The sequence below is a fragment of the Xenopus tropicalis genome, chromosome 5 (genome assembly GCF_000004195.4).
Source record: "Xenopus tropicalis strain Nigerian chromosome 5, UCB_Xtro_10.0, whole genome shotgun sequence".
In the NCBI taxonomy this organism is placed as follows: Eukaryota; Metazoa; Chordata; class Amphibia; order Anura; family Pipidae; genus Xenopus; species Xenopus tropicalis.
In genome coordinates, this window is record NC_030681.2 from 61,444,549 (window position 1) to 61,468,681 (window position 24,133).

At 41.4% G+C, this 24,133-nt stretch overlaps 1 protein-coding gene across 1 annotated transcript in view; it reads left to right on the top strand.

Annotated features, from left to right (window-relative positions):
- arfgef3 (ARFGEF family member 3) overlaps window positions 1-24,133 on the top strand; it is a 629,444-nt gene that overhangs the window by 129,789 nt on the left and 475,522 nt on the right. The window contains exon 11 of the mRNA XM_031902164.1: window positions 6,904-7,016. Within this exon, the coding sequence (XP_031758024.1) occupies window positions 6,904-7,016 (113 nt within the window). The remainder of the gene's footprint in view (window positions 1-6,903; window positions 7,017-24,133) is intronic.

The window sequence follows — 24,133 nt, forward strand, 5'->3', positions numbered from 1 at the left end:
CCTAAGTCCAGATTTACTTTCTTTTTTTATCTAAGGCCCAGGTTAACTCTCCTCCCAACCTACCCCCGGGGAAGTTATTTGTTTCAGAAAACCTCCGTGAGGCGTTTTTTTTAGAAGCCCATGATTCTAAGTTGGCTGGGCACCTTGGTCGCTATAAAACCTGTTCTTTTGTCCCGCACTCTCTGGTGGCCAACTTTGAGACAAGATGTTAGTAATTATGTTGATTCCTGTCCAACCTGTCAACGCTCTAAACCTTCTAGATCTTTCCTTCAGGGTCTGCTACAATCACTGCCGATTCCTGAAAGGCTGTGGACTCATGTTTCCATGGATTTCATTGTAGATTTACTTCCTTCCAAGGGGAATACTGTCATATGGGTGGTTGTGGACCGCTTTAGTAAAATGTCTCATTTTATTCCCCTTCCCGCCCTTCCATCTGCAAAGTCTCTTGCAGAACGTTTTCTGACTGATATCTTTAGGCTCCATAGTGCTCCGCAGAACATTGTCTCTGATAGGGGGGTTCAATTTGTTTCAAAAATCTCCGGTGCGGAGACGCCCACCGTCTTATTCTAGGCACGCACCCGCGCCTCGGTCTGCCTTTTATGCGCATGCGCAATCGCGTTTTGTCGCCGACGCGCGCGTGACGTCATTTTCGTCGCGAAATTCAAATATTTAAAGCACTCACTGTATTGTACTCATTGCCCAACGTAGGTTTTCTTTTGGTGACTTCCTGGGTGTGATTATCTGCTTTTCTACCGTGTATCTGACCTTAGCCTGTATCTGACCTCTCTTGCTTGCTGCCTAAATTTATTTCTGCCTGCCTGACTATTCTCTTGGATTGTGATTCTGTGCTGCGCTGCCTGACCGTTGCTGACTCCGGCCTGTCCTGACCACCTGTTCCCCACCTGCCTGTCACACGATTGGTTCCTGTGCCTGTTCAGAACTCTCTCCTTGGGTCTCTCACAATAAGACCTGGCGGCATCCGAGTAGCGAAGGGCTCCTCCCGACGTGAAAGGCGGCTGTTATAGGCGGAAGCGTGAGCCGAGACCAGACCCTTGGAGCCTGTTGCTACTGTGCTACATGTGCTACTGCAATACTTTTCTGTGAGAAATACTTGATTTTCTGGAAAAATTTCTGGGGTGTCATCAATATGGGCCATGACTGTATATATATTTTACAAATACGGAGTGCGACTCGGTTGGAGAATATATGAATACACGGAAGGACTCGCTGTGATTTGAGTTTACTACGCACCCACGTTCCTCTTTTTTTGGCCTTCAAACTGTGTGCATCGCAAGTTGGAACATTTGTCTATTTGGAGTCGTGATAGCACCAGTTTTGCAATGGAGTCGAATGATGATTCACATGACGTATTCTCATACACTGAGACAGATTTGGTAAGAATCTCCAATATTTTTGAGGGTTCACGGGACTTTTTATCTATACCATCTGTAGTAGCATGTCGGCGAAAATGTGAGACATTAAGTAAGAAACAAGTAGAACTTGAACTACACGGTATTACCCTAACTGAATATCTGCGTCTGCATCGCATACCCAGAGGGTTACGTGTGAGCTTACAGCCGACTTTGTTTATACATAATGAGGATTTTAAGGGCAAGTTTATTGGCATTATTAATAAGTGTTCACGGGATATCATGGCCCTAAACATTGAGTTTATCGAAAAGGAGTTGAAAAGCATTGAGACCCAATTGAATACGTTACAGGAAATTATGTCGGTTGCAATGTTACCTGATGAACTTGTCCAATTCCAGCAAAAACTGGTTAAAAACATTGAGCAGTTCAAAGGGGAAGTATCCTCACGAAAAAAACAAAAATTTGACCGAGATGCATTGGATTATGAACGTGGCACGGTAAATAATTGGGCACAATTGAATCGTGGACGGGAATGGAGTAGACAGAGCCCCTACCGCTCACGTGATATGTCCGGACATAGTCCTGGTATTAGAGTGGAGAGACGCAGTTCGCCCTCAACTCCTTTTTTAGCATCAGGAGGAGACGCACTAGACGGGGACACAGCAGATACTCCAGGCGAGCAGAACAAATCACAGAGAGATCGGCGGCAACAGCCTCAACAGAGAGCTCGCAACAGATAGTTTTCAATTTATCCTCTGTTGAATTGACACCACTTCAGTTACAGGTTTTGGAACGCGGTTTGAATTTTTGCCCAACATCACAACTTGATCCTTATCAGAACAAATCACAGAGAGATCGGCGGCAACAGCCTCAACGGAGAGCTCGCAACAGATAGTTACAGGTGGATTTGTATCGATTTTTTCGAACTTTAAGACTAAAGGTTCATTTTTCTCAAAATACTGTATCAGATAAAGGGGAGGATATTGCGTGTGGTTTTGATATTGGTAATATTGGTCTCAGAAATTGTAGTCGTTTTGTTCCACCAACTACATATCCTGCAGTAGAGACCTATATCCAGAAAGTGCGATCTGAAATAGAGTCTAATGTTCAACATTTTAGTTTTAAAGGTGCATATAATATGTCTAAAACTGAAACTGCTGCTTTAATAGAACTTAAGTCGATGTCCAATATTACTATCAAACCCTCCGACAAGGGAGGTGCGATAGTGGTCTTGGACACTGATAAATATATTACAGAAATTGTACGTCAACTACGATTTACGATTTAAGTGTATACATTCAACTAAGGGGTGATCCCACAGAACCATTTAAATGGGAATTTAATTGTATGTTACTAGATGCAGTTCAATCTGGCATCATTACTCTTTCCACTTTTCAATATATATGGGTAGAATTTCCTTTAGTTCCCCTGATATATATATTACCTAAGATACATAAGGATCCTATTAACCCCCCTGGTAGACCTATAGTTGCTGGGGTGGGGTCTTTAACTAGTAGAGCTGCGGAAGTTCTAGATAAAGTGTTAAGTCCGTTGATACAGAAAACCCGATCATATGTGCGAGATACTACTGACTTTCTACAAAAATTATCGGAGGTTGGCCATTTTTCTGGTGAGATTTGGCTTGCAACATGTTGCCAGCCTATACACGTCAATACCCCATTTGGAAGGTATAAGTGCAGTAAAAAAACTTTTACTTGAATGTGGTCTATACAATAGTGTAGAAATTAATTTTTTTGTGCAAGTTCTTGGCTTCATTTTATATAAAAATTTCTTTAAATTTCAGGACAAGTTTTATCTACAGATACGGGGGAGGGCCATGGGCTCCAAGGTCGCCCCGGCCTATGCCAACTCATTTATGAGTTGGTTTGAGGAGGAACACGTGTATTTGAATGTACACTTCACCAGGCATTGTTTGGCATGGTGGAGGTACATCGATGACGTGTTTCTATTATGGCGGGGTGACCTGGAATCCCTGTCCGTCTTCCGTGATGAGATAAACATGGTTCATCAAGACATAAAATTTACTATGACAGCGGATATTCACAAAATTGTTTTTCTGAATGTTGAAATTACTAAAACTATTGACCACTTTCATACATGCATATATACGAAACCTACTGACCGTAACCAACTACTTAGATATGATAGCTTCCATCCACCATCGGTTAAAAAATCCATCCCAACCAGTCAGTTTACTCGGGTATGTAGAATAGCTAATGATGAGGACACTGTCAGAGTTGACTTGAATAAAATGGAAAGGAAACTAAGAAATAGAGGTTATCCTCAACATATATTACAAGAAGGTTTATCCAAAATGTCAAGACATAATGGTTCTGGTAAAGCAAGAAAACACCATATGGGACAGCGTATAACTTTTGTTTAACAATATCATACACATAGCAGTCAGATACAGACAGTTTTAAATAAACATTGGCATCTGTTAAGAGAATCATATCCATCTATTCTAACTTTTCAGCAACCCCCTATGTTGTCATTTCGCAGGGGAGGTACCATAGGTAGTAAGTTAGTGCGTGCTGAGGTTCCTCCTACACCAAAAAAATTTACTTTCCTTGGACCAACAAAAGAGGGCATGTACAAATGTAGGTGCAGACTTTACGAACCCTGTTACAGGAAGACTTTATAAAATTTGTGGCCACAATACCTGTGATACCAGTTTTGTGATATATATGCTAACGTGTCCATGCAATTTGGTCTATGTTGGTGAAACCACCCAAAAAGTTCGGGATAGGTTTTCCCAGCATAGATCAACTGTAAATACTGGTAACACTACTCTTCCTGTTTCCAGACATTGCCTGGAAATGGGACATACATCAGAAGATTTGAGGTTTCGAGTTATACAATATATTCCACCTCCCAAACGTGGGGGGGATCGGATTTCTATTTATAAAAAAACTGAGGTTGAATGGATACATCGTTTGGACACACTTGCCCCTAAGGGGTTAAATAGGGATTTTGATTTGCACTTATTTCTGTAACCTATATGTGACTTTTACTATTATGTATAATATTTTGCCTGTTAATAATTTCAAGTCCTATGATATATGGAGATATCGATATACATATTGTGATTTACGTTTTGAAAAATCTTCTGTACTAATATAAATTTGCCAATATAGAGAGAATTTTGACGGGGTTGGTGTATCGGCTTCTATGTAGATTGAACACTTTATTGTGTTCGGTCTCCATGGTGACCCGCTACGTCATTTCCGCCTTCTTCTTATACACGGAGTGATTATCAGATGTGCTTTGAAACATGTAAGATGGCCACGCTGCTGCGCTTGAGAAAGGGGGTACAAAGTTTCCCGAAACGTTGCGCTTGAGCGGTATGCCTGATCAACATTCATGTTTTTTCTACTGGATTGTTCTTATATGGAACTTTTTTTAAATGATTGTTAATAAAAATCTTTTTTTACAAATACGGAGTGCGACTCGGTTGGAGAATATATGAATACACGGAAGGACTCGCTGTGATTTGAGTTTACTACGCACCCACGTTCCTCTTTTTTTGGCTTTCAAACTGTGTGCATCGCAAGTTGGAACATTTATATATATATGTATATATGTGTATATAAATATGTATACACACCCTGTTCCAAATTATTATGCAAATGATATTTTTCTCATTTATCAAAATAATTGATGTACCGTATTTTTCGCCGTATAAGACGCACTTTTTCTGCCCCAAAACTGGGGGAAAAGTTGGTGCGTCTTATACGACAAACTGCGTCTTCCTCTATGTACCACGGCTACATCCTCGCTTTTATAAGGTTGCGCCCGTGCGTACTGATGTCACACGCACAGGGTGCAACCTTATAAAAGCACAGAAGCAGCTGGGAGCCGCGGCACAGAGAGGAAGACATCACGGGAGCCGGAGGCCGCTGCGGGGAGGTTAGGGGGGAAATGGAAGGTGCTTGGGGGCCCCGGGGGAAGCTGAAGAATGCTGGGGGTGCCATGGGGGAGCTGGAGGATGCTTGAAGGCCCTGGGGGACGCTGAAGGATACTTGGGGGGGGCCCTGGGGGAAGCTGAAGTATACTTGGGGGGGGGCCTGGGGGAATCTGAAGGATACTTGGGGGGGCCCTGGGGGAAGCCTCATTATGTGCGAGCCCAGAGACAATTAACTTTATACAGATGATATAAAATATTTTACTACAGTATTTGGTTCAGAATCTTTTTTTTCTAGATTTTCCTCCTTTTTAAATTGGGTGCGTCTTATATTCCGGAGCGTCTTATAGGGTGAAAAATACGGTAAATAACAGTCAGCATAATTCTCATGTTATCAACTATTAAGAGTACAATTCAAATTTTATTGAACAAACCTCCTAATGAGTATTTTTTGTTAAGAATAAAAAACTTACAATGCACTGTTCCAAATTATAATGCAAATTCTAGTTGTGTCACAAAGATTACATTTTTTGGTTTTCAATTAAAATCATGGATGGCATTGTGCAGGGCCGGAACTAGGGGTAGGCAGAAGAGGCAGCTGCCTAGGGCGCAACGATTGAGGGGCGCCAGGCAGGAGCCTCTCCTGCCTACCCCTAGTGCTACTTTGTCATTGTCATTAGCGGCGGAGGCAATGACCGATCTAATCACCCCGCCCCCCCCCCTGCCTCCTGTGCTTTGGCGCACATGCGCCGTTCGGGGGGGGCGGGGAGGGGGACGGAGTTGGCCGACCGGGTTGCCTAGGGTGCCCGGTCGGCTTGGCCCACCCCTGGCATTGTGTCTCAATGCCTTGGACGAGGTATGAAAACAGATATTTCACAAAATCTTAAGCATGATCATCGCACTATAGAGATCATGAGATTTGTGACTGCACACAGACGTGTTCGTGCAGATAAAGGCACATTGAGGAAGAGTTCTGCCAGATCATCGGATCTAGAGAGCAGCTGCTAAAATGCCATTACATAGCAGCAAACAGATATTTGAAGCTGCTGGTGCCTCTGGAGTCCCACAGACATCAAGGTGTGGAGTCCTTCAGAGTCTTGCAACTGTGGTATGCCACCCTAGGCCCGGGCCTTTATGGCCTCGCCACAAATTCGGGCCTGAATTATAAATATAATATAATGTGTGTGTGTGTAGTGTTTGGATAAATATAATAATTAAGCGAAACTTGCCTACAAGTCACAGTTACTGGAAACTGCAGCTGATTCAATCACTGAAGAGGCATTTAATTAGAAACATATAAAAAAAAAAAAAATCATTACTGATTATTTTTTTATTAAGAGTGTGTGTAGGGTGTTAGCTCAAAGTTATCTCTACTTATTTTTTGTGCAGACTGAAATACTTCACAGTTTTTATGTACTACAAAGTTTGATGACTGAGAACATTTTCTTAGATCTCAGTGGTCAAAATTTGTGGTGAAGAAAAACTGTATTTTATTTATCAGTTCGCACAAATCATTAAGACTGAATGAAAGGATGTCAATAGTGTGGTTTCTAAAGGCAAAACTCTGGATCTGTCTGTTCATTAGTTTATTGACTTCTGATCTGCAGATACTTAGCCGTCCTCAGAGACTGTTTGATTTGGCTGGACCGTGCAGATTGGAATCGGAAACAAAGAAAAGGTCGATTTTAAAAAGGAAGTCACACCTGGACCTTCTAAAGCTGTAAGTGTTCACTCTTTATAACAGAATGCATTTTATGCAGGGCCGGATTTCAAACCCAGGCACCCTGAGGCCGCCCCCCCCCCCCCCCCCAGTGCGCGCATGCATGCGCCCCTTTAAACTCCGATACGGAGCAGTGGGGAGAAATCCCGATTGCTCCTTATGGGCACAAAATTTCACAACTTCATTGCGGCGAGGCGGCATGCCGCCCCTAAATTTGTGCGCCCTAGGCCCGGGCCTTTGTGGCCTCGCCACACATCCGGGCCTGATTTTATGTGATTTGTAAACTCCATATAAAACATGCTAATTTTGTAAAGTGGGAAACCTATATAAAAATTATTTAAATATAACAAATCTAACTGCAGTTGTCTTTAGTTTGTCTGCAATTTAGAAACCATTTATACATTATACTCTATATTATGAAAAGACATAGGATTTATACAAAATAAACTCTTTAAATGAGTACTGTTTATATGTGTAAATAAAATGGTAAAATGTAAGACAATCAAAATGTAGGCTTGACAAATATTTTAACTGAAAAATGGGTTACATACAGGTATAGGACCCATTATCCAGAATGCTCAGGACCAAGGGTATTCTGTATAAGGGGTCTTTCCGTAATTTGGATCTCTATACCTTAAGTCTACTAAAAAATCAATAAAACATTAATTAAACCCAATAGGATTGTTTAGCGTCCAATAAGGATTATTTATATGTTAGTTGGGATCAATTACAAGGTACTGTTTTGTTATTACAGATAATAAGGAAATCAGTTTTAAAATTCTGAATTATTAGATTAAAATGGAGTCTATGGGAGACAGGCTTTCCGTAATTCAGAGCTTTCTGGATAACGGGTTTCTGGATAAGGGATCCCATACCTGTTGTACAGTTATTCAAGCAAAATATATCCCAGCACAACAGGTAGATGCACATAAAGGGGTGATTAACCTTTTAAGTTAACTTTTACCATGTTATAAAACACCTTATTTCTAGCAACTTCGCAGTTGGTTTCCATTATTTATTTTTTATTGTTTTTGTATTATTTGCCATTCTCATCTGCCTCTTTCCAGCATTCAAATGGGGATCACTGACCACAGCAGCCATAAAAAGATTGCTCTGCCAGCATACAATTTTGTTGTCTCAGAATATCAATGTCTACACCATAATAAAAATTAATTTAAAGGTAAACTGCCCTTTTAACCTTATATGCCATGTATGTCTGGTTCCACAACAGCTTGTTTGCTAAAGAGATTGCCTTTCTGTTTACTACAATAAAAGGTGGATAAAATCTTTTATATTGCCCAATCCAATTTGTCATTCACTTTTTAATCAGTGACAATCACCACAGTCTGTTCAACGGGTCTTAGAATGTTTGAATTTGCTGTCAGAATACAGGGAACTATGATCAGTCTACTAAAAACTAATAAATCTAAACCAAAGACACTCTTGCCGGCACAGTGGTTCACACAGTCAGTAGGCAATATTTTAAATCAATGAAATGTCAGCAGTATTCGGAGGCAGCATTGAATTTTTAAGTGTGATTAGAAGTAAACAGACCCAACATTGCCAAGTGGTTCCTGGAGTGATGTAAAGTACTATTGTATTGGACCAGATCCAGCAAAATGCTATCCGCCTAAATGTACAATGCCAATGCAAGTTCATTGCAACCCAAACTAGAGCACCATAGAAGACATATTTTCTTTATGGTTCTGTACAAATTAGACTGCATTGATTTTCAATTACATTTTCTAAAGAGCAGAACTGTACCTCAGTTTCCAAGGCTTATTAACAACACTACAAATAAATAACCCCATAATTTTTTTATACATGTGTGCATATGGAACTCTGGCGCGGTGCAGGTGGGAGTGGTGAAAACCACAGGGGAGTGTTACTGTGACACAGTCGCCCTCAGACAAGTACAGAGAGCCTTTGATAGGCAGGGTGAGAGCTTAATTGTCTCCCTGACTTGTAGCTTACTATACTTATGAGATTTCCGGGACAGTGTGTTAACATTACCCTCAACAGCTTACCAGTAACTCCATTAGGGCAATGTCTAATGCTGTTGAGTGGGACTCGGATGATATGTGAGAACATGTGAATAAAGGGATTCCCCATTTATGTGGCCTGACCACATATTGTATGAATGAACAGGACAGAGTGATGAGAGACAGGCAATGACATAATTCCCAGTTCATCACATAGAGTTTTTGAGTTATTCCTAGCAAGTGTATATCCCTTTCATTAAGATTTTCAATACTATAAAACATAAATAATGAAGACCAATTGAAAGGTTTCTTAGAATTGGCCATTGTATAATATACTAAAAGTTATTTTAAAGGTCAACCCCCCCTTTAATACCTGCTACCTTCTATCTGCTTTAAAATGTAAGATGAAGACAATGATATTATGAAACAAATTTCAAATGGTCTTCATTTTCTATTTGTAACCCTGTTCTGTTACTGAAACTGCACTGATTTCCACTTTTTGGTGCACCAGGAGTCTGTCCTGGGTGGAGACCCAGGGTCAAGACAGACTGGGCTATAATACCCCTCCCTGGGAACTTCTTTGATCCACAATCACACACAGAGATCAAGCTGAAGACATACATACATACATACATACATACATATGTGTCGGGCCACTGGTGAGTGACCAGCAAGTGTGCTGAGGAAACACCCATTAAAGGTTGAATAATGAAGCAAGATCCATCGTAAGGTGAAAGAGCAGATTTAATAAGCAAGATAAGGGAGGTAGCAAAACAGATGGAAGTGCAGACTGAAAAACAGAGTCTAAATATATGCCTGTGGTGAGGTTTATGGTAGGTAAGCAGAGTCCTGTAACAGGCTGGAAGGTCAGGGCTGCCAGAAGACTGGTGAGGTCAGTGGCCAGGCTAGCAAGGTCAATAAAACAGGCTGGAGGTCAAACCAGGGATTCCACAGAAAACGGGTACCAGGTGGGGAGAGGAGAGCAGGAGCAAGATACCAGGCAGGAAACACGGGAACAAGGCAGGAAACAAAGGAACCAGGGACAGTTTCTATAAGATTTATTGAAACCAAATTCTTATTTAAAATCATAAATTACATTTTTTTTGTAAAAAAAAAAAGGTACAGATCACATTAAAATTTAAATATATAACTTACATAAAAGTAAAATATTGCTTTCAAATTTGTGACTATTCACTTGGGCACCTTAAAAGTTCGTGTTTTCTCCCTTATTTTTTTCAGTTAAAAAATATAAATGCATAATGCTAAATGCCAGGGCAATGCAATCACATATTAAAATCTAATATTAAATCTAATATTAAAATCAAATTATTTTATATTATAAAGCCCTGGTACATTCATGCACACAGGCCCAAGTCTTTCTGGCTATTTAAAAGCTCTTTGTGGCACACCCTAGCCCATACACATTCAGTCTATTTTACATTGAAGTTTAAAATAGGGATCACACTTTCTGAGGCATAAGACAGTTGTTTCATTTTCAACATATTTAAAAGATCCTCCCGATGTATATTTTGCAGGTTAAAATCATTAATGGTGGTTCTTTAAATCTCATAAAACCAGGAAGGGCTAAAACTGGGTTTTATATGGATCCCCATATAAAAACAAAACATGTTCTCATAATTTGTTTTAAGACAAACACAGATGGGGGGATAGATAAGAGTAGTATACAATAAAATGGGCATTAAAACTATTTAAATTAATAAAACATTTCCCTCCATAGTAAAGTGCCCAATGGTCCATGACATAACTAGTCCAGCTACCTTTTTCAATATCATACGCCATAATTAAAAACCATGCCTAAATCTTTGCTGTATTGGGCAGTCTGTCAAGGCAGGTGTCACAGTCCCCAACTGTCAGCATGCAACTTTTCTTGAAGTTTAATTTCAAGCCAGAGCTCTGTCTTTTGAACCGCTCTTTTTATAGATAATGCATCTGTACATAATATCATAATATCGTTCATGTACCCATTCACTTTTGCCTGCAGCCCTCCTCCACAAGGTACTTGACTCCAAAATGATGAGCAGGAAGAGATACTGGAGGTACATTATAAATATTGGGCAGTTCCAAGTTGAAAAGCCCCAGTGGCTCAGAAGGCAAATGCAGGAGCTGTTCAGTGCACAGTTCAGAGTGATTCCACACAGCTCCTGACAATATCTTTATTGGCAGGACACTGTCCCTTTAAATAACTGATACATGCAGCCTGCCAGACAGGAGCTATTTCATAGATTATCTAATCTCTGTTTGCTGAGGGTTGGAATCCCCACTTATGTGGAAGTTTCTTCAGAGACCTGAGAAGAGCTCCCTTTGACTTTCTGTGCCCTGAAAAGAGAATGGTTTGTTTTTCAGAATCCTGACAAGGATTTCCTTTCCTTCTGCACCCTTAAACAGAGCTAGCTTTCCACACACAGTTATCTATCATAACTCACAGCACCTTCTCCTTACTCTCTGCTCCTCTCCCAGAACTTCTTCTGCAGGCCTTCCTTCCTGTCAGCCCAAGGTAGGGGACTCCTCCCCCTCCCTGCAAGGACACAAACAGGCACAGCCTCCTTACATTCTCCCCCTGCTCAAAAATTGTCACCCCCTGAAACCAAAGTGATTCAACACTTGAAACATACAAAATCTTCGGGACCTGTCTTAGGTCACAGTAACCATTTACAAATAATAGATGAAAAGAAGCATCATGCAACATTCTAAATAGTATACTTACTGGGGCATACACCTAAACATAATTAATTACAGTAGTACAGTACTGGCAGTGCAAACACTGGTAGCATATTTACCAAATTTGACACAGCTCCCACACAGGGAGTGGGAGCATTTGCCACATGAGGTATTCCCCAATGTGTCATAAGTCAGTATAGGTGGAACCTGCCATACTTGTGCTTCCTGTCTCCCCTCTTGCTGGGGCAGTCCTCTAGTTGAGTCCTCATTAGATGAACTTCCATTGCTCTGCAAATATCTCTGGTTTGCCTTAGTCCTTTGAACAAGCTCCGGAGATGAAGGACTCAAATTGTCCCTGGCAGAAGTGTTGCAATCTTTCCAAGGGGAAGAACCATCTTGAGCTACATCATTGCCATTCTTGACAGCTTCAGTGAAGTCAGTATCCAAAGGGGTCTGTTGAGCAGGAGGTAGTCTTAGTAGCATCATGAGATTCAGAAGTACCCTTTGCTTCACTTTTGAGAACATCACTTACTTGAGCTACAGAAAGTAGGTGATACCTATTCCAGGCCTTTACTCAAACCTAAGGTCCATTTGTCTTGTACACAGAAATACCAGGCAGCTTGCTTACAACTTCAAACAGTTCCAACCTCCAGCAGTCAGGAAATTTATTTAGGATCAGCTTTCTGACTTTGAACCATATCTGTATGGTTAATAAACTTGGATCTCCATCTACCAGAGAAACCTGATAGCACTACATAGGTGGTACAGACTCTCCACAGCTCTCAACTCAGAAAAAGCCACTCTATCATCCACTATGGCTGCTGTAGCACAGTAGATCTTCACACCTAGACTAGGTTTCTCTTCCCATTCTTGAACATCTTCAAGGGCAGGCTAGGTACTCTAGATAGTGCATCTGGTCCAATATTCCTAGGTCCTGGTTTGTATTTGAGGGTGAAAAAATAGTTAAAGCCCCTTACCACCGGTGCCCTGCGGCATCAAGTTTGGCTGTTGTCAGAATATATGCCAGAGAATTATTATCTGTTCTTTCTCACCACAAATTCTAAAAGTAAAAGTAATCGTGCAACGTTTCCACAATGGCCCACTTGAGAGCAAGAAACTCCAATTTATGCACAGGATTATCCTTCAGACATCTACTCAGATAGGCCACTGAGCACAAGTCTTCTGAAAATTCCTGATGAGGAACACCTCCCCTTTCTTCAGAACTGGCATAAACATGGAGGATATATGGCTTTTGGGGGTAGCATATGCCTAAATAATACCTCTTTTTTAACTGAACAAAGGCTTCTTCAAACTCTGAAGTACACCTATCACCAAAAGGAGCTTTAGCATTGCATTTGTATTCTTGCATCATCTCCTGTTTTACGTTTGTCATCATTCTTCCTGTTTTAATGGACCCTGGAGAAAGCTCAATCCTGCCAGCAACATGATGTATCTTCATCTAGTGTTCCACTCACTTGGAAAAGCAGGGCTGCATAACCTTTCAGAGTTGATCCATCAACTGCTATTAACTGTGCAGATTATTAGACAAGACCCCTCCGCACCCCTAGTTTAACTTCAGGCGGTACACAATCAATTACAATTGCTTGTTTAAGGTCCACACATAGGCCTGGTCTGGTGTTAGTAGTGGCATGTGCAGTAAAATCCTACTTCAATCCCAGCAGTGCCTCCAAATGTGGCAACCCTGTCCCTACCTTCTCCTTATTCTCTCCACCTCTCCCAGCATTTCCTTTGCAGGCCTTCCTTCTTGTCAGCCCAAATGAGGGGACTTCTCCCCCTCCCTGCACAGCACAAACACAGTGGGATAGACAGGCACATTCAGCCCCCCTACATAATTTTTTTTTTTTTTTAATTTTTTATTGTTTTGTAATACAAAAACAAAACAAGACATTCATATTCTTATAGTTTCCAGGTCTATAAAATGTACATCAGAATCATTGGAATAAATATAGTTTAAGTGTAGGTTATAGCAAGTACAAAGTGGTACAGAGAAAAATAGTATAGCATAGTTAGTATCCTCAGTCCAACCATGGTGACCAGATACGTTCAAATTTGTTTTGGGTACCCCTTACTTCTGAGGTTAGCTTTATAAGTGGTATCGCCTTATTGACTAGTTATTGCCATTAGGGGACACTAGGTAAAGTAGCTCCCATCCAGTGCATCACGATATCTTTCTTAGCATAGTATAGCATTAACCAGTATCTGTTGCGAGCATAGTTGGTTGGTATGATATCATCTAAGATTCCCAGACAGCAAATTTTAGGTGACTTTATGTGAGGGAATTCAAAATCATTTGCCATGATGTTGATAATGTTTTGCCAGAAGTTGGCTATTGGCGGACATACCCATATCATATGAAAGATGTTTGCAACTGTTCCCATCTAGGACAGGAATCATCCATTCTTTTTTCCCATTATAATGGGAGTAATGTAGATTTGGTGTAGAATTTCATACTGGATGAGTCGATCTGGTAGATATTAAAAAGCTTCCTCTCAGTCCTCATGGGTTATGCTGGTTGGAGAGACGAGAATTGGGCCTTCAATGCATGTTTGAGTTGTAGGTATTGGTAGGGTGGAATATGGTGTTGGGTATATTTTTGGGAGATGTCTATGTAGGTGGGGAAGCCTGTGTCTAGGGTAAGGTCCCCAAGGTATTTCAATCCTATTCGAGGCCAAAATATGATGTTTTGGAGTTGTCTAATAGTCTAAGGGGCTGATTTACTAACCCACGAATCCGACCCGAATTGGAAAAGTTCCGACTTGAAAACAAACATTTTGCGACTTTTTCGTATGTTTTGCGATTTTTTCGGATTCTGTACGAATTTTTCGTTACCAATACGATTTTTGCGTAAAAACGCGAGTTTTTCGTATCCATTACGAAAGTTGCGTAAAAAGTTGCGCATTTTTCGTAGCGTTAAAACTTACGCGAAAAGTTGCGCATTTTTCGCGTAAGTTTTAACGCTACGAAAAATGCGCAACTTTTTACGCAACTTTCGTAATGGATAGGAAAACTCGCGTTTTTACGCAAAAATCGTATTGGTAACGAAAAATTCGTAAAGAATCCGAAAAAATCGCAAAACATACGAAAAAATCGCAAAATACCGATCATTACGAAAAAAACGCAATCGGACTCCATTCGACCCGTTCGTGGGTAAGTAAATCAGCCCCTAAGTGTGCGTTGACCCATAAGGGGAATTTAGGGGAGAGCAATATTTAAAATGCTTAATAGCCATTTGCCATGCTTTGTATGGGGTGAGCAGTGTGGTGGGCAGAGGACCAATGTCATTTATGTGACAATATGGGAAGTTTTGAAGCCCAGCTATGGATTCCAAAATAAGTGATTGTAAAAGCCAATTTGGATTGTATGGATCTGGGAGGAAGCACCAATGTAGGTAATACAGTTGCGAGGCAAGATAGTACAAGTACAGGTTTGGGAGGGCTAAGCCTCCAGGGCAGTCAGCTTTCCCCAGGCCATTCTTGGTGATTTATTGTTCCATATTAAGGGTATTAGAATTTTATTTATTTACTTAAAGAAGTTTTTGGTAAGTACCATGGGTCAGTTATGGAGGTTGTCACGATCACGCCACTCTCAGACGCACGTGACACCGGGACGGGGAAACACGGGGTTACCACTCAGTCACCTTTCACACAGGTTAGACTAACACGAAACACCCCCAAACACACCACCGCCCCAAATAACTAATCACTGCTACCATCTATCATTAACAAGCAATAGAAACCTAATCTGAACATCTCCCTGCTCTCTACAGCAGGTACTATTTTCCAATACACAAATGTATCACACACTCTCTTACTGTAATTAGAGTTAGCTTCTACTAATTCAACAAGCACTCTAACAGCCAAAGGGTTCAATTACAGTCAAACACACTCTCCTGCTAGCAGTCAACTAGTTAATTAACATTTACACAGACAACTTTCCCTCTACATATACAGAAATGCAGTTAATACATTTTAGGCCCAAGCATTCATACAAGCAGGTGAGTTTGTTGTTAGAGCCAAAAGACAAAACAGTTCATTTACAAAGATAGTACAAAAAGAGACATACACATAACACTGCAAACAGTAAATAAAATAAAAGGGGATAAAACACAGAGAAACCCTATGTACGTTACCAAGTTATGAATTTCCTTTGTCTCCTCCTGAGGCAAGAGTTTGAAAACCTGGGCACACACCCCAACTGACTTGGGACCTCAAGTATGAGTTGTCATTAACTGGGTCCCCTGCTGGGACCCTTCCTCATTACTGTATGCATGAGGAGGAAGTGTCCAGGAACTTGTCCCTTGTGACCCCCTGTAGAGAGCTGCAATTCTCAGGCCAGTTTCTTGTCATACAATATTTGCACTTGCCAGTACCTAATATTATTATGAAAATATGGGCTTGCTTTAAACCATATGTGGGCGATCAGAATGATACAAAACATGAGGGGTGTCTCATGTTCCAGTCCCCCATAAACTATCCCCCCTAACTGGTGGGTATAGGCTGTCCCTGTTTGGTATCATTAGAAAGCATTTGACCTCCACATAACCAATATGTGATTTATGAGGATGTGAACCCTAAAGCAAAGGAGATATTGATCCCTTTTTATAATCCATATTTTCTCATAGCTGTTCCCTCCTGCAGTTATAGGTCCACAGCCCACTTTCTTTGATCAACAGATCAAAGAAACCAATTGCCCCAGCTTCCCTGACCAGATGGACTGGCTCCGAATTGTCTTCTAACGCAGATAAGTTTGTCACCTTTCCAAAATCCCTTGTTGCATATTTAATTAATTAAGGGTCTTTTGTGGACACAAAGCCAAATGCTGTCAGGTTTAACTCTGGACATGCCAGAGAAATACTGTACTGCATGTCAAAGGGCGTATAGAAATTTGGGTAGGTATATCATTTTGAAGATATTGGTACAGCCCCATAGAGTGAGAGATGGTTTGAAATAATGTGTGAAGTCATCTGTCATGGATGTTATAATTGGTTGGAAGTTCAGTTGAACATTGGGGTAATGTCCTGGTGGATCACAATGCCCAGGTAGTTGAAGGAGGTTACCCATTTCAGGGGGATGTCAGGGGGTAACTCTGGCAGGGAGACGTTGTCTATGGGAAAGAGAAGGGATTTGTCCCAGTTAATCTGTAGACATGAGAATTTGCCAAAGTTGTCCACGGTTTTAAGTAGGTTGGTTAGTGACTCTTTGGGATCTGCCAAGTATATAAGCAAAGAGTGACACCTTTTCTACAGTGGTACGGTATGTCATGCCCTTGATTTGTTAATTTTCTCTGATCAGTGCAGCCAGTGGTTCAATGGCTAGTGCGAATAAAGTTGGGGAGAGTGGGCAGCCTTGTCTTGTTCCCCTTGCCAGTGGGACAGAGGGAGAGATATCGCCATTGACCCTAACTTGTGCGCTCTGGGTTTTGTAGAGGAGCCTAACCTAAGATATAAATCTTTCTCCCAAGCCAAAGAGTTGGAAGACCCTCTATAGGTAATCCCATTTAACAGAGTTGAACGCTTTTGCTGAACCCTTTGCAAGATGGGATATATGTAAATAGTCTCTTAAAGGACAATGAAAGGTTAATATTAATTAAAAGTAAGTATAAAGGGATTCTTTTTAAGTACTTACTGCATATCTAAATTCCCAGATCCCTGCTTGCTTCTCTGAGATATGGTGCTGGCAGCCTACAGCAGTGTGAAGACTACAGTGACATCACTGAAATCTCTCTGTCCTTCCTGTAGGCTGCCAGCGGCAGCCTTCCTATTCTTTGAGCATGTGTGTAACTTGATCCTGTCTCCTGTTCTGAGCTACACATGCCCACCAGCCAATCAGAAGCTGATCTGGCAGAGGGGAGGGGGGGAGGGAATGAACCACATGTGCAGTATGAAGCAAGGAGGGAAAGGAATGGAGAATACCTTTTTAGAGATGGCTGCCTGTTCTAGAAAATGTGAAGTAAGTGTGACTGAGTAAATATTTGATTAGGTGAGCCAAAAGTGTGGCGTTTTTACTAAACAATAGGAGGACTATTGGGCAGTATGCTTTTTAAATTTTGACTTGCATTCTCCTTTAAGGTTTAAATTTGTATAGCGTCTAGGCATAAAGCTGGTTTTGTCAGGATGTAACAGGTCTACTATAACATGCTGGAGTCATAAAGCTAGGATTTTTGGTCAGTGTTTTAGTAGAGCAATGGGGCGGTAGGAGCTACATTTACAGGGGTTTTTTTCCTGTCTTTGGGATGACCACGACTAAAGCTTCAGAGAAGGATGGGGGTAAGGATTGGGTCTTCTATGCCTGTAGGTATGTATCCATCAGTTTGGTGACTATTTGTTGTTTCAAGGCTTTGTACCATCATGTTGTTTCAAGGCTTTCTCATCATGTGATATGGGATTATCAATTTGTGTTCTAATCTCTAGGGGCAGTTTGGGAATGTGGACGGCATCTATGTAATCTGCTAATTGGGTTGCTGAGTATTTTGCCATTGAGGCGTAGAGTTTTGCATAGTACCTGGCAAATTCTGCAGCACTGTCTTGTGGATCTGTAAGTTCTGTGCCCTCATCTGTTTGAAACAAGGCCACAGCTATTGGGGTAGATTGGGCTTTAGCTAGGAATGCAAGTAGTTTCCCATTTTTGTCTCCCTGTTCAAAATAGCGTTGGGATTAAAGGAGAAGGAAAGGTAAAAACTAAGTAAGCTCAGAAAGGTCTATGTAAATACATTAGCACTCACAGAAACGCTGCACTGTGTTCTCTTTCAAAAGAAACAGGATTTCTTGTCTCTTTTTTTTTCCTGTTCCATCGTCTATGTAGCTCTCTCCTCTCTCCCCTCTGCTGCACCCCCCCTTCAAGAATGCAAAGAACTCTCTCCCCCCCTCTTAGGAATTTGTGATCTGAGCCAATCAGCAGGAAGCCTCATAGTCTTACTAACTGCACATGTACACTGGTCTTGGTGCAGGAGCGTGGCATTATGGGAATTTTCTTTACAGAGCTCAGCATTTTTTTTTTCCTAATGAGGCTTCTGATCATCTGAATGGGAGAAATATGGAAAGACTTAAAGGAACAGTAACATCAAAAAATTAAAGTGTTTTAAAGTAATTAAAATATAATATGCTGTTGCTCTGCAAAAAACTGGTGTTTTTGCTACAGAAAAGCTACTATATCAATAACCTGCTTGTGTAGCCATGGGGGCAGCCATTCAAGCTGGAAAAAAGGAGAAAAGGCACAGGTTACATAGCAGATAACTAGTAGATAAGCCCCATATAATGGGGGTTTATCTGTTATCTGCTAAGTAACTTGTGCCTTTTCTCCTTTGAATGGCTGCCCCCATGGCTACACAGCAGCTAACTTATATAAACTATAGTAATCTTTCTGAGGCAAACACACCAGTTGTAGCAATGCAGGGCAACAGTACATTATATTGTAATTACTTTTATACACTTTAATTTTTTGGTGTTACTGTTACTTTAAGGGCACTATTGAGAGAACTGAAGGTATGCCTGCAGCTTGAGATTACCGTATATACTCGAGTATAAGCCGAGTTTTTCAGCACAGAAAATGTGCTGAAAAACTCAGCCTCGGCTGACATTCAGCGCTCTCTGACACACGCAGGTGTGATGGAGGACGCAGGGGGGGGCGGGGCAATTCACAGGGCGCACGAACGCCACTAAGCGCTCTGATACTGGGGCTGTTCCTGGAAAGACGAGCCTGTGCCTCAGACCCTCATGTTAGAAGTCAGCTCTAGAAGTTGCCAGTTTACCTGCACATTAACACTGATGGGAAGATCACGCGCGCGCGCGAATGTCAGGAACAGTAATTCTGAGCCATAGCCGGCACTGTTAATAATAGTGTTATCAGCGTTCTTCCCATCAGTGTTAATGTGCAGATAAACTGGCAACTTCTAGAGCTGACTTCTAACATGAGGCTCTGAGGCACAGGCTCGTCTTTCCAGGAACAGCCCCAGTATCAGAGCGCGCCGAATGTTTGCAAACGCGTTAGTGGCGTTCATGCGCCCCCCCCTGCGTCCTCCATAACACCAGCCAGCTGAGAGAGAAGATGCAGCGGGGAGCGGTAAGCCTCTGTACATAAAAGCTTTATTAAAAAGCCTTACCATTACAAAGGAAATAAATTATTTAACAGAGACAGATTGTTGTTTGTGCACAGGCTGCAATATATTGATGGCCTCCTATCGTTCAAACATTAGTAGGGCATCTTTAGTTACAGTATCCTGATGCACCACAGTTTCCTTAATATTGTTTTGATCACTACCAACAGTATAGAGCACATTCACTAAACATCATTATGAGTAGAGCAATAATAATCCATTTATATTGATTTTCTGGTTTATTCATGAAAATAATAAATGTATTAAATCAGATTAATTTAGGACAAATCTAACTCTCACATATACCTTCATAATAATTTATATAGACCAATTTCAACACTGATTTACTATACAGGAATGATATGTTGGGAATAAATTGCTTAGATCTGTCTTTTCTTTCTTTCTATATTGTTTTCTAAACCTATATTTTGTCAGTATAATAGATTTTTAGTTCTGATTTTATCTTAATTTTACAGCTATAGCTGGCAGAAGTTATGTAAATTTGAATAATATACAACATACAGTACCGGTACTTTATAGTGTAAATGACTTTCATATATGCATAGTGCCCATAATGACATAAGGAAAAAGGACATACCTTTCACACACACCCTAGGCTTATACTCGAGTCAATAAGTTTTTCCAGTTTTCTTAGGTAAAATTAGGTACCTCGGCTTATATTCGGATCGGCTTATACTCGAGTATATACGGTAACCCTTTATTAGCCTTTCCTTCTCCTTTAAAGGAGAATGCAAGTCAAAATTTAAAAAGCATACTGCCCAATAGTCCTCCTATTGTTTAGTAAAAACACCACACTTTTGGCTCACCTAATCAAATATTTACACAGTCACACTTACTTCACATTTTCTAGAACAGGCAGCCATTTCTAAAAAGGTATTCTCCCTTCCTTTCCCTCCTTGCTTCATACTGCACATGTGTTTCATTCCCTCCCCCCCCTCCCCTCTGCCAGATCCGCATTTGATTGGCTGGTGGGTATGTGTAGCTCAGAACAGGAGACAGGATCAAGTTACACACATGCTCAGAGAATAGGAAAGCTGTCTGCAGGAAGGGAAGAGAGATTTCAGTGATGTCAGTCTTCAGACTGCTGTAGGCTGCCAGCACCATATCTCAGAGAAGCAAGCAGGGATCTGGGAATTTAGATATGCAGTAAGTACTTAAAAAGAATGCCTTTAGACTTACTTTTAATTTATATTAACCTTTCATTGTCCTTTAAGGATATGTTCCTGGTCTAATTTTGTATACTCTCCCTCTGTCTGTCTAACTCTGGCTTTGGCTTCAGCTCTTAATTGGGAAATTGCTGTTGAGAGTGCCCCACTTATGTATGCTTTTGAGGCCTCCCATAAGGTTGCCTGTGGGGCGGAGTTGGTATTAAGCGACCAGTATTCCTTGTTGGCTTTAGTATTTGCTTGCTTCAACCTTATCATTTTTGAGCCATAGAGAACTGAGTCTCCAAAGTTTAATTGGTCCTGTTGGTAACCACTGCAGTGTCAATTGTAAGGGGGAATGATTGGATAATGCTTGCGGGTGGTATTCAATTTGTTCCAGCAATGCTAGTAAGTTTGGAGACATTAGTGCAAGGTCTATCCTAGAGAAGGATTTGTGGGATGCTGAATGGCATGAGAAGGCTTTTAGATCTGTATGTTTCCATCTCCAAGCATCCGTTGGTTGCATTGCATTGCTAGTCCATTGGGCTAGTTTAGTGGGGCCTTGTATTTGGGAGTTAAGTCTGTATAATGCTAGGTCCATTGTGGAGTTAAAATCTCCCAAGATGCATACAGGGCTGAGGGGGAAGTCTGCTAGTTTTCGCACTTTAATAGTTAGAGGGGGAGGCATATATAGATTGCTAATGCTCAGGGGTTTATTTGCAACATGGGCGTGTATGGGCGTAGTGGTCTGTTGCTAATTTAACCAATTCAAAGGGTATCCCCTTCCTAACTTATGCAGAGTCTCCTCTAGCGTGTGTAGAGTAAGTGAAGTTAAACAGTTAAACATACAGTAAGGGGGAGATTTACCAAGACGCAAACGCTCGAAGCGTTCATACGAACGCTCTGAGGGTATTCTCGACGATTTTTTCACGCCCGCGCAACTTTTTCGAGTGCCCATGCGAAAAATTCGGAAAGGCTCTGCTGCTGTTTACAATGGTTCAGTACGAAAATTTCGTGATCGCCAATACGATATTATCTGGATATTTGCGTTCTTCTGAAATTTTTCCCATTTGGGATTCGAATTCGTGGATTAGTAAATCTGCCCCGAAGACTTCATTTGTACTTGCAGTTTAATCCTTTTATATTCCAGGAAAGCACTGAGAGGGACTGAGGTTGGAGTGGGACAGATGTTCTCATACCTTAATAATGCCCTGGAAACCAATAAACAAGCGGAATGAAATATATATGACATATAAACAAACACCCCAAACGCCCAAGCAGGTTGAATTGGGGGAACATTAGTTCAACTGAGTGGTTATGTGTGCATTATACTAGCTCCTCTGGTATAGTTTTGTGATACCAATCTGAGTTATAGTATTTTTTTTTTTATAGTATATTTTAGGTAGTAGCCTTAGGTGAGGTGACTCCTCCAAATAGAGTATTAGATGTCCCGAAAGTCTGCCTAATCTCAAAGGCATTAGTTGAAGGGGTGGTTGCAATGTACTTGTTGATAGATAAGCAAGTTGCAAATCTGAAGGTAAGGCACATTGTTGCTGGCACCAAGGATATGCCTTGAGTGGATGATCTATAGTGTATAGTGCTTGTAGGTAACCGTTACAAACCATAAGGAATCACTCATCGTTTCATTACCATACCATTTTAGGGACTGTTAGGGGGGTTCTCTTCTCTCTTGGGGGAGATTGTCATATTCCCTTGCGGTTTAGCCAATCCTCTGCTTCTGCCGGCATGCTGAAGAATATGGTCTGGTCTCCGTCTAGGATTCGCAGTTTAGCATGCTGTAGGTCATGTTAACGCTTCGCAGCTGCCTCTTCGCCAGTGAAGGTAGCTCTCTGCTATTGGATTGCTGGAGAGAAATCAGGGTACAGGGACACCGTAACACTATTGTAAAGGATAGGCCCTTTGGTTCTAGCTGCTCTTAGGGTGACATCCCTGTCTCTGTAGTGTAGGAGCCACAGCAAGAAGGGTCTTAGCGGGGCACATGGAAGGGGAACTTTATTAGAAACACGGTGGGCTCTTTCGACCGCAAAGGGAGAAGAGAAGGAGTCTAGGCCCAGTGTTTCTGTTAGCCATCTCTCAATAAAATTTTCAGACTGTTGCCCCTCCACTTTTTCTGGGAGACCTATTATACGGACGTTGTTTCGGATATCTCGTTGCATGGGGGGACCACGTCTTCAATGTTTGATATTCTGTTTTCTGCTGCAGTTGTCCACTCGCGTATATTCTGTAGGTCTTGAGGTAGTAGTGACAAATCCACTTTAATTGCCTCCATTTGAGCCGTTGCAGTTGTGCAGGTTTCCATAACTGCCCCAAGGAGGTCACCTAGGGTTGGTTCTGGAGTGTCCCTTATAGAGTTGTTGGGTGGCGGGGATGGAGATGGCAGGTTATTGGGGCCTTCCTTGTGAGGAGGTTGGTGCTGTGTGTGTGCAAATCGTTCAAGTTAGGCCACTGCATCTGCCCTGTTTTTTTGTGAATTTTTCCCCATGGGAGGTATTGGTAATAATTAGAGTATAGATGTTGCTTCTGTGAGTTGTAGTTTAGTGGTATCAGTATTGAGCAGTTTAATGACAAATCTGGCTGGTGCACACAAGATTTTTAGGGTATATCCAGTTTGTGTGGTATTTGTAGACACAGTCTCAGAAATCAGTGTGCATAAAGTATAATTTCAAGATTAGTCAGCTGTATCTACATGTAGGCACACAATTTCTGCTGGTAGTGTATATAGTGTAGAGACACTGGCAGTCTCAGCTCAGTGTAGTTGATAGCAGGTAAAAGTGGTGGTAGGTACGGATGCACACTGTAAGGGAAGGGCTCCTCCCATGGGGCCAGAGCACACTCACCCCCACTGATGTCAGGCAAGGGATCTCCAGAAGTCGGGTGAGGTTCTGGTGTGGGAAATCAGGGGCTCTGTGTCTGCCACGATCACATCCAGGTAGTTGTGTAGGCAAGTCCGGGGCTTTCAGGCATATGTAGGCCGGGGGCGTAACTCCGCGCTTGTTTGTGCTGGGAGTCTAATTTTGGTGTTCCAGGGTGTGAAACAGCAAAAAGTTAGCAAAACAAGGAAAATGGGGGAACGTTAAAAAAAATTGCTGCTCCGGTGATTTTCCTCAAATATATTTCCTAAATTCATTTGGATATGTGAGAATGACAGCATTTTAAA